Raw genomic sequence first — 11795 nt, forward strand, 5'->3', positions numbered from 1 at the left:
CCACCAGCTCCTCATGCAAGACCGTATATAAAGGGGTGAACTGGAGGTTGAGCAGAGCCAACGCTGCACAACAACAGCGTCCTGGCTCCTGCAAAGGGTGGGGGGCCAGACGAGCTCTTATCAGCCTTCCCCAGCACGTTCTGGCTGCTCAAGGCCCCCCAGGAACCTACACCAGGCTCAGCCGAGAAAGAACCAGAACACAGCCAGAACTATGACCACAGGGCTTGCGCCCTACCCCATAGCCACGACTGCAGTGAATTCCATCCGCCCCTCCTCTCCCCCCCTCCTCATTAGGCAGATGCAGAGGGAAAGGCTGAGGCTAAGGGGAGAGCGAGGCCAGTGGTGCGCCAGGGCCGAGACCTGCACCCCAAGGGCAGTGAGGAGCAAAGGCTGGAGCTTGTAACAGTGAGAGAGTGAAGACAAGGAACATTTGCTTACAATCTTTATTGAAGTCATACAAAAGTTGCCAAAAAGTGAAAAAATACACTATATACAAAACCATTTTCCTTGTAAGTAGAGGAGTGTCCAAGGTTAAAGAATTATCATACTGTGCTTTCAACTGCAGCCCCTGATTCTGCTTGTGGCCTTTTCTCTGTCTAAAAGAAAAGAAAAGGTTTTGTTTTTAAAAAAACCAATTCATGCAGCAGTTCAAAGTTTCTGTAATTTGAAAACTTTACTGACTACGTGTGCTTTGCTGGTCTCCAGAGCCCAACGCTATTCTGAAATATTGACGTTAACAATCGTAGCCCAGGTGACGAGTGTTAAAACCCAGGAATATTAAAAAATACTTTGGGGGGGAAAGGCCCTGTGCCGTAGTTCAGCCCGACTCCAACACCCAGAGCACGTTTCTGTCCCACCCCACAGGTTGCACATCTCCACAGCTGGTGTCTTTCCAGCCCACACCGTGTCAGACACCACGGTACAACACGCACCCTGCCAGCTGGGGAATATTCCCCACCTCATCTGGGAAGCTTTATGAAGACCAGCAGGCAATAAAACCAGTCCATCCACCAGGCACAAACCCGTGCCTGAACAGAGGAAAATAAATAAGCAAGCACGGCACAGACTCCTGACTCAGCTGCCCACCTCCTCTTCCATTTTTTCTGCAACCTCATTTCCACTGGGGGCAGCATCACCACCACCACCATTGACAGCCGGCTCTGGTTTAGATTTCTTAGCTTCATTGTCTCCCTGTTGAGTCTCCTCCTCTGGTTTCCTCTGAAGACAAAATTGTTTAGTCTTCACTATGTACAAATTAAAGCTTAAGTTTTTTTTTTTTTTAGAAAGTTAGCATCTAGATGTCATTGCACGTTATCTACTCAACCTCTATTTGCCAGGTTCAAGACAGATACTTCAGTAAAGCGTTAAGATTCAACCAAAGCTCTGAAGCTTTGGTACAGAGGTCTCAACCACAAAGGATTTCCAGTAAGACATTATGTGGTGCCGGTTTCTACAGTGCTGAATTATCCTTATAGTTTGGCACAGAAACATGCGACTGCTGAGCCAGCTAACAGTTACGGGGGTAGATTTAAGGCATCTGACACTTACAATCACCTGTGTAAAGCAGATCAAAGTTGCTCCAGGCAAACCTGAACTGAGAGGCTAATGTAACACGGGCCAGGCTGTGCCACAGCAGCATACAAGACAAAAGCTCAGATCCCACAGGGGATAGTTTTAGTTGTATTTGCAAACAGTTCTAGAAAAAAACCATATACCTTTAAAGGAACCTAGTGCTCAGTACATTTTATTATCTCAGCGAGAGGCAGTTTATCATTACTACCATTAGACTGGCTTTGCTATTTATTAAGTCCAATTCTCCGTTTCCACTTGGAAGGAAGGGAACCCAACTCAGCCTGGTTGCTCGCCCTTTTCTTAAGGTCTGTAGGCCACCCTGCTGCTCTTGCAGGTCCTCAGCAGAGGAGGGCACTTGTTCAAAGAACGCCTGCAGAAGCCACACAACTCAGCTCGGAAGTTAAACCAGTGTGGGTCAGGCGGGGTGCTGAACCATCAGGAAGTAGTCTCCTGGAGGCTGGATGGTTCCCAGACTGATTGGCTCCCAGTGGAAAGGAGTTTCATGCACTATTTCTGTTTTTTACTTTTAGAGCGCTTTTTCCACTATAGAACTAAGCTAAGAAAAAAAAGCTTCAAGCCAAGAAATCCAATTACACAGAGCAAGCCAGTGGTACTTAAACTGTTTGTTCAACTAGTCATTTCCGGGCTCACCTTTTTCCTGACCAGGTGAGAGATGTCTGTAACACACTGAGATGCACCATCAGCTGCTTTTCTGACTGGAATCTGTTACAAGACAGACACTGACACGTGAGTAACGGCAAACAGTAATCCTTAGAGCAGACAGGAATTCTCAACATCCATCTTAAATTAACTTACTGTGGAAACAGAACCGCTGTCTTCACTTTGTGCAAAGCCAGATGTAGTTCCAACCTTAAGAAAAAGCAGAACAACAGTGGAACGAATTCCAGCTATCTATCCACGCAAAACTGTACGTGCTAGTGTAGAAAGGGACAGAAAACCCAACTCCTTCATATCTTGACACTGCATTCTGCTCCTACGCTTACACACAGGACGGACAGATGAAAAGCTCGCACAGTGACGCGACACTCAGTCCATTCCCCACATTTGGCTGACCTACCATTTCCAGCCCTGACACATTCAATTGCTATAGAAGCCTGTCACGTTCCAGTTTAGTTTGGAACAATTAACATCAGTGTATTTACTAACTATCCTCTCTTTAGATGTCTGCTGCCTCAGTTTCCTTCTCACAACCACCAGCCCCCGACCTCTACCATCCAGACTGAGCTCTTCCCATTACTGGTTTACTTCAAGCCTCACTGGAAGAATGTTTGGTTGAAAGGAAACAGCAGGACACTAACCAGAGTTGCTTTCAGTGCCAGCTCAGCTACTCTTACGCTCTTTTGAGATTCCTTTGAATCTTCTATCTTTTCTTTAATTTCAGGAAGCAATCCCTTCAGTTCTTCAATCTCCTTCTCATCTTCAGGGGACCCACTTTCCGTCTTCTTTATTCGTTCAGTAAGCATTGCTAGGATGAAACAGTTATGGCAAAAAAAACCCCAAGGCAAAGCAGCCGTCCAGTTATCAATACCCACAGAGGCAAGTGTCTGCTGGCACACGCTGTTCCAGCAATTCTGATTATCAGTACAGCCTGTTACCAGTTTCAGACCGGCAAACATTTGCATGGCAAGGTAATACGCATATCTAACTACTTTTAGGGCAGTTTAACAAAGCCTGCTTTGACTTGCGAAAGCTCTCGCATTCGCTAGGCAGTTTGAGAAATCCACTTACCCATTCTCTTGTCAATGACTTCTACGGATTTACCGAACTGCAAAACCGCCTCATCGAACTGGCTGTTGTAGTGGTACGCCAGCGCCAGCTGGTAGTGACTCTCAGCCAGCAGGCGGTCATGAGCCTCCAGGTACTTCTGCTGCAGGGCCAGGCAGGCCTGAAACTCTTCTATAGCCTGCGTGTAGTTTTCTATAGGAGGAAGCCGTAAGATCTTTACAAACCACACTCTCATCCAAACAAGCAAGATCTAAACCCTTATTCTGTTACTCTGTATTTTATTGCACTTTATATAGTCTGAAAACAGAACCACCGTTGCGTGCAGCGGTTGAGTTCAGTGACAGGCTGCTTTCAGATTACCGAGTGACACCGCTCACAGTCCAACACTGCCCCCCCCGCCCCTCAGAAAAAGATCGTTTAGGGTCCAGTTCCTCTAGTTCTCTCAAGAGCGCTTTGTCCATTCGCAGCAACACGGTAAACTAAGCAGCCAAGTCAAAACCAGGCACGCAAATCCTGCTATTTTTACCTACCACCACAAATTGAGTGCAGCTGGAACCTAGAGCTAAGGGCAGTCCCCTGCTACCTCCCAGTCACGCTCTCCATTCAACGTATTCTAGTGACATAAACACAACCCTCGCTTTGTAGCCCTTGTCCAGAAACCTGCCACGTTATTTCCAATGCTTGCCATAGAAGAAGATTACACCCTACTTGGGTTTAACAAGATTAAAACTCATGTTTTAAAACAAAGGGCAGATAAGACATTAGAGGGCACAAACCCGAGTCTTGCTTCACACTCCTTTTTTCTCATGCATAACACATCAGGGTCTTTCCTGACCATACCCTATTATTTTGGAAAGTCTAAGAGAGTCAACCCTTTTTTATTTGCAGTCTTTATGTTCTGGAACTGCCATGGTACCAACACCTCCCATTGAGCTCAATGACTCACTACTTCAGTAAGGAAAGAGTCCTTCTCCTTTTCTGAAGCTAACCAAACCTCGCCTGTAAAGCAGAACACAAGGCTGGTTTTGATCCGGTAACACATTACTTCTTACTCGAAGCTTTCTTTCACTGCTCTGGAAAAGCATGGACTATCCTGCTTAGGGCACTGACTTGTTCATCCACCGACTCTAAAGCTTCTCACATGGCTGCACTATCATAATGAAACAAAGTGTGTTTTACTTTCATCTTAGCCTTAACTCACCTCCGCTCATTTTAAAGTAAGAAACAGAGAAGGACAGAAAGTGGAACTGTACTTGAGAATTAATATTACTTACCAGACTCAATGCTAACTTCTCCTAACTTTAGATGAGCTTGAGCTGCATGGAGCTGAGCTTCTTTTGTTTCTTGTCTAAATCAAGGACAAAAAAAAAAAGCAGTTTTCAAATCCTGATCAGAATATGCCACATTCACATAACTGCTTATGCCACCCCCCAGTTTCCAATGAGTTTCTCTAGCAGATATCCAAATTAGGACTTAAGCCTTTACCTCTTGTAGATGACTTTTGCCAACTCCAGCATGTCCCAGGCTAGCTCAAGATTTCCAACTTCGTCCTCCTCGCTTTCCTGTAAAGACTAGAAATGCATTAAAGATTAAGTGACTTGGTTACATATCACATCAGACAACACTAAGTTTCTAAGCAGTGTTGTCAAGGACTAGATTTCTTTAGGAGGTAAACAGTTTACCACTAGAAGGAAAAAGAAGAGAGAACATGCAGAAGAGGTTAATTGTATCAACTGAGACTTTGCCTGCAGTGAAGGTGTTTTAAGTGGTAGCTTACATTGTTAGTTGATATGGCCTTAATTTTTTTTCCAGAAATAACAGGGCACCAAGCACCAATATCATCCTAAGAATAAGATTTTGTTTAAGGTGCTATTTAGATGAATCAAAAGCTAAATAAAGGAGGTGAAGTTTCACTTTTTTTAAATGAGCTTTTGAACTTTGTTAGAATAGTCTGAGGCAGAGACAGATATTCTGTTCAGGACAGTCGTACAGCATGCTTAGTACCACACTCTAATAGGCTTCAGATTTTTCCAGGCGTTTTGATTGCTACATCAAGGAAACACCTCAGATTTAAACAGCACTACACCACTTCCCACTAAATTTCCATCCCAATCATGGCTTATTGGGCTGGGCGTTCAACATGTGTAGCGAGACAACAACAAAACAAGTAGAGAATAAACTCTTACAAGTAACTAACTTTAGTGACAAGCTAAAGCAACTCTCCCCGCCTGCCCCTGCATTTCCCTGGCTGCATTACTCATCAGCGGACTGCCCAAGTTTACAGACAGAGCTGAGCAAGATACTACAATGCGTACTACGCATAATGCTGACCCTCCCTTAGGCAATACTGGTTTTCAAGTCATTTCCTACATAGGACTAAATGGAATACAAGTGAGCTTTTAAAAAGTCATTAACATGACATTTAGACAAATACTGCATTCTTCCATGAGCACCGATATCAGAGCTCAGCAGTCTCACCTTGTCTTCCACCGTCAATTCATTCTCCTTATCATCTTCAGCTTTATCATTTTCTTTATCTTCCTCTTCAGATTCTTCTGTTTCTACAAGGGAAGTAGATGAATGAGAACACTTGTTGTTACTACGCTTGCCTCACGTGGAGTCAGGCAGAATATATTATATCCAGCCCTTACCCTTCCAGTGACAGGTTAGATGTGTGATGCAGGAAGAGTACAGATACATTAAATTCTCAGCAGCAGCAGCCATCTTGCTGAAAGTGTTAGGCACTGTAGACTAAAGTAGTTCCAGGCTACCTTAGTCCTTGTTTCAAGTTTAACGTCATACTTTCCAGAACACAAACTTACCTAGAACTCAGTTCTCACAAATGCATTGTGAACTCCCACTGAAGCCATGGGATCCTGAGCAGCCCTGGAGGCACTGGTCAGTTGCTGGACTTCATGCTACAGATAACAAGCGTTTTCAGCAAGATAGCTGCCAAGCTGCGCACAAATAAGACTGTTTCTGAATTCGTGTTCCTCGTGTCAGACATTTAAGTGGCAATGTTACTAATGAACCCGCTATTGTGTAGCACTGATTTGACTTCTGATACCGTGTAGGAGCGTTGCATGATCTATTCTACCAGTAGGAAACATTTTGGGAAAATGTGCAGTGAAGGAGTATGGCTAATAACTTTACAGCACTGGTTGACTTGCATGCTGAAGTCGCACATTTAATTCCTAGATCGTGACCACTGACTAATTCCAGAATAACAGGACCTTGATGGGGTGGAGACTAGAGAACCCATGAGCTCATTAGTCTAACTCCCAAAAAGCACACACCTACCACTGAGAGGGCCAAACCTGTAAGTATGAGGACGGCTCAATCAAAGGTAAAACAGAAGAGATGTTAGGAAGTTAAAATTTAAGTAGTGGGAGGAGTCTGGAACGACACAGCACCAGACCAGGATATTCAAGAGTATCCTCACGCTAACAGCGTTGGGGAAAAAAAGCAGCAGTATGCACACATAAGCAGCCTTCCACAGGATGATGAGGAGTGGATAACTACTCTTAGTTTACGTTCAGTCATACTCTGTCCAGACAGACACCTTGTTAGGCAGCTGCTCCACCACTGAGTGTTGACTCTGCTCAGCGCTACAAATCCTTTCAGTGTCCAGAACTAATTTAGTCCGAATATTTGCCACTCCTAAGATAAGGCTCTTCCTGTGAAGCTGAGTTACTGACAAGCAAAGTTTCAATTATTAGCTCATCAATTAACTTGTGCAATAGAAAGCATTGGCCTACTAAGACCATGCAAGTAATACTTCAAAGCGTACAAGTTTTACTAGGTTACTTTAACATAACCCTGAGAACAGCTATAACGAAGCAGGGAAGCAGAATGGCAGACAAAGCTGGATAGCTGGAAGACTGTACTAGATCATAGCAATAAGCCTACAGGTTCCAGGGCAAATTAAGCTTAGATTTGCCAACCAAATTCTCACTTGTAATTACCACCAGAGAGACTCAAATGGAGAGTTCCTTCCCCCCCGCCAAAAAGCAAATTTACTATTTTGTTATGTGTTCAGCTGTTCTTATTTTTCTGTTTTTTTTATAACCAGAGGCAACTTGTGCTTCAAGTTATTTCAAGGTTAGTGCAATAAACCCAGACGCATGCAAGTGAACATCCATTCAGTATTCTCCACCAGCCTAGCCATTACTTACACATTTCACAGGGCTGTAAGTTTGCTTTCAAGTAAGATTTGCTTTGCAGTTAGTTAAGCGTTAGTCTAGAGAAACTGAGACTATTCAACTATTCCTTGAAACTTTACTTGGATGTAAAATCCTTCAAGAGCCCCTTTACCGTGCCTTTTCCTTATTCTAAGGCAAACAGAAAATTCTGAATGGAACACTTTTCACCCATTGTTAGCCAAATCCATCAAGTCATCCACCCACAAGTACTTTTCTCCTCTCACTGTTACCTTCTCCCTCCTCCATCACGTCATCTTTCTCTTCTTTTTCTACCTTAGCACCTTCACCCTCTTCCATCAGGTCATCTTTCTTTTCCTCTTTCTCTACCTTAGCAGCTACTTCAGCCTTTTCTTCCATGTCATCAGATGGCTCTTTGCCCTCTGTGGGCACAGGTTCCTTTGAGGACTCTGCCTCTTTAGATTCATCTGTTTTCTCTTCTGTAGCGCTCTCTACCGGCTCTTGTTTCTCCTCCACCTTCTTCTGTTCAGCTGCCTCTGCTTCCCCTTCTGCAGCTTCTTTCTGCTCCACAGCGACTGCTGCCTGCACTTCTGCTGTCACTTGTGCTACTGCCTTCTCTTCCACAACTGCCTCTGCCTGCCCTTCTACAGCCTCTCCCTTTTCCACAGCTGGCTCTTTTTCTGTTGCTTCTGCTGTCTGCTCTCCCGCCTCTCCCTTCTCTTCCACAGCCGCTTCTCCAGCTTCAGCCTCTTCCACAGCTGCCTTTGCCTCCTTGTCCGACACTTCTGTCGTTCTCTCCTTCTCCTCAGTTGCCTCTCCTACCTTGTTTTCAGGCACTATCTTCTGCTCTTTTTCCACTACCTTCTCTTCCACAGCTCCCTCCTCTTTCGTAGCCTCCTTTTCCACAGCTACCTGCTGCTTCTGCTCTTCTGAAATTACTTCTTTTTCCACAGAAGCCTCCGTCTTCTCTTCAGCCTCTTCAAGCTTTACATCCTTGTCAGCAATTGCTGCTTCTGTTGGTTCTTCTTCTGTGATCTCTTTCATGTCAACATCCTCCTCTTTGATTTCCTTCTCAGATAGTACTGGAGACTCTTCTGTAGACTTTTTGGCCTCTTCTTTTTCCCCCATGGCGTTATATACCTGTTCTCTCAACTCCTCCCTTGCTTCTTCTACATGATTGAGGAAGCATAAACATTTCTTCGAGTTTAGTGATAAAGACATTAATGGGCACTGACAATACCACCCTCAGACCCTCCAGCGTGTTGGTTTGTCATCAAGTTAGATGACATTCCTAAAAGCTCCATTTTCAAAGTACAAGGAATTAGGACACAACCAACATAGTAACTTGAACTAAGCAAATCCCTTCCCCTTCCCCAGACTGCATTATTGCAAGCGGCTGCTCAAGCAGTGTGCAGTTTTGCGCGCTAGCGTTTTTAGTCACAGCTAAGCAAGAGGTGCCAGTGTTTTAATAGTCTGGATTGACAGGAATTCCTGTGTTATCTCCAGCTGCAGGTAGTATAAAATAATTACTGTTCTTGGACTTTTTACAGAGACTCTGACCTGCCCTACTACACACACTGTACTGCTACAAGGTTACACAAAGCAGTTCAAGTTGACTGTGAAGCTTAAGAAAGCAAGTTTGAACGCAGTGTTTCAGGACACAGACAGCTGGTGACCCTTTACACATGCTTTCAGTGACCAGTTCCTTGCAGAAGTTTTAGAGGTTTTGTTCAATCTTTAAGCAAGATTAGAAGAACAAAAAAAAAAGTCCATTCAGGCTGCTAAGAGTTTCAACAGAATGATTCAGGCTACCCAAGATACCAATGGACTGAACTTGGGATCATTTAGACAAGAAAACTCAGCTCAGTGCCTCCACGACACGGCAGACAGCTTTACATACCATCAACAGTCGGTGACGCAGAATCGTCTTCAGCTTTTTCTCCTTCCTCTTCAACCTGCACCCCTTCTAAGGCATTTCCCAGCACACCATTTTCCATTCTAAAGGGAACAAAAGTTTGCTATCCCTTAGCTCTTGAAATAACACCGTTTTAACTGCACAAGCTGCAATGCCATGGCCCATCCCACCCAGTGGAACTCTGTGTATATGAAGTCTAGCAAACCCTGTCATGCCAGGCAGACTCTTAATTAAATGAGAAACTGTTAGCATACCTTGCCAACTCCAGGAGAGATTTTCCATAGTAAAAAAAGGCTTCTGCACACTCATCTGCTGTCTCACCATATTTTTTACCCCTACAAAAGTAATGAAGAATTATTTGCCTGTGCCTACAAATTTTGATACGTGAACTTGAAAGCTAAAAATTCCTGGACAGGAAGAATCAGTTTCTTAGCTCGTCTCCCATTGTTTCAAACAAATAACGAAAGCTCCTCTCACTTAGCTAGACATGGCTCTCAAACATCCAGCAAAGCAAACTAATCTAAAAACCAAAGAGGTATCACCCTCAGAGACTGATCAAGACTAGTAAACAAGTTACTAGCAAGTAACACTATCCCATTATTTTCATATTAAGAGACATCAGAACCACACACTGCAAAATAAAACATCAAATTCCTTTTCCTCCTTAGGGAACTGCACTGGCAATTACTATCACAAAAGCTGTCTAAATTGCACACCAACTACAGTATTGTCCAACACTTCAGTTAATTTAAATAGTTTGTCCTCTCCTCGGTTGTATTATAAATACAGCAGCATATGCAAGGTAAAAAGCTCCATCTTTCTTGTATAAGCCACATCAGTATAGTCAAGCTGAAAACCAAGCCCTACAAAAACACACAAAACATTCTACTACTCACAGTAAGCTCGCAGCTTCCTGGAACGCATTAACAGCAGCTGGAATATTTCCCATTACCAAGTGTTTCTGTCCTAAACCCAATAGTTTCTTTGATTCTCCATCCACGTCCATACTGGAGAGGGGGGAAAAAATAAAAATAAATCAAATACAGGATTCTGTTAGTTTCCATAGTAATTTCATATCCGGCTTTCAAAATCTAGTCAGCTTTATGTAAGAGTGAGTTGCATACATTACACTGGTTGGAAGAAATCTGGACCAACTTTTAGTTCTGATGACCAAGGGCAGACAGGTTAATTTTAAGTAACCGCTGCAAGAAGTGCGTATCAGAATCTGATATGACAAAGGATGCTAAACAATATACTCTAAGAGTTGCACACCAATACAGCACTGAGTACCATACAGTGTTTAACCAGACTCCGACGCTAGCTAAGCCAAGAAAAATAAGAATAAATCCAAGTTATGACTTCTCACAGCACAGCACGATGCATTTGAGAAGAATGATAGATGCAAGTCTTCGTTTCAACTCAGTGCATCTCACACAGCTCCATTTCCAGAAGGTCCGTCCCAGCCCAGCACCTTGGACTGGGACAAGAGGAGCTGCCCACAGAGTGGGCAGCAGTCACACTACATGTGACTACATGTAGTAGTGACTACATGCTAGTCACATATTTGTACCTCCCCAACGCTTCCCCAGCACCAACTCACAGATCAAGAACTTCCTAAACAACAGCTGGTATTTGTGTATTTATTAGTCCTTGAAAGGGTTTTGTTGCACTAGATTTGTGCAGACTACAAGTGAGCACAAGTTTTCAGCATCTACAGCGTCCGCATCTGTTAAACTTTGAGCCTAACAGCCAATTTGAAGGGTCACCTTTTTGTTTCACTCAATAACCCCTGGATTTCGCATTCTTTGGTAACTGACAACTCCAACTCCCACCTCACCTGTCTGTCTTGTCTGTGGATGTGGAAGGAGCTGCCAATTCCTCTTCCATCCTGCAAACAAAATATTGAATAAGCGTTTATAACAGGCCACCCATTTCGTGACAGGAACCGAGCTCTCGGAGGCGTGAAACCAGAGCCAGGAGTGGTGCTTGCTTCCAGGTGTTCAGCCGTCTAGAGCTGGTTCACCCTGTTGGCTGTCTTTTGGAAAAACCTGTTAGTTTCAGTTTTGTTTATTGTTTGAATGAAAGATTGTTAGGAACGAAGATGCTTTCACGTTCAGGTTAGATCAGAGTAAGCCTGGTCAACAGGTCTGCTGTCGAAAACACCAGGACCACCCACCCCTGCCAGCTTGCAGCCACTGACCCACAAGCACCCTGCAGCTCAGAGCTATCCCCACGCAAACTTGCAGCCCAGAACAAGCCGCAAAGCACAAGATCGGGTGTTTTGCACCGCGTTTCCAGTCAGAAAACCGGGGATGCGCCTAAGGCGCCCGTCCGCGCAGCTCGGGGGGCTTGCCACGGCCAGCCGCCGGGCAGCCTCCCCTCGGCAGCGCTCCGGGGCAGCC

At 44.3% G+C, this 11795-nt stretch overlaps 1 protein-coding gene across 2 annotated transcripts; it reads right to left on the reverse strand.

The window, feature by feature from the left end:
* Positions 1–437: 437 nt before the first annotated feature.
* On the reverse strand, positions 438–11280 carry NASP (nuclear autoantigenic sperm protein (histone-binding)). 2 transcript variants are annotated; one of them, XM_009326592.1, is made up of 13 exons: positions 11231–11280; positions 10290–10400; positions 9648–9728; positions 9379–9476; positions 5797–5879; positions 4804–4889; positions 4593–4666; positions 3322–3510; positions 2892–3058; positions 2389–2442; positions 2224–2295; positions 1087–1218; positions 438–596 (listed from the first exon to the last, which is right to left on the reverse strand). In XM_009326592.1, the coding sequence occupies exons 1-13, from the start codon at positions 11278–11280 to the stop codon at positions 543–545; spliced, it is 1251 nt and encodes a 416-aa protein (XP_009324867.1). In that variant the 3' UTR covers positions 438–542. The 2 variants fall into 2 exon arrangements, with proteins under 2 accessions (XP_009324867.1, XP_009324868.1); XM_009326593.1 differs by lacking the exon at positions 1087–1218.
* Between the last annotated feature and the right edge of the window lie 515 nt (positions 11281–11795).

Source organism: Pygoscelis adeliae, unplaced genomic scaffold (genome assembly GCF_000699105.1).
Source record: "Pygoscelis adeliae isolate BGI_AS28 unplaced genomic scaffold, ASM69910v1 Scaffold306, whole genome shotgun sequence".
Lineage (NCBI taxonomy): Eukaryota > Metazoa > Chordata > Aves > Sphenisciformes > Spheniscidae > Pygoscelis > Pygoscelis adeliae.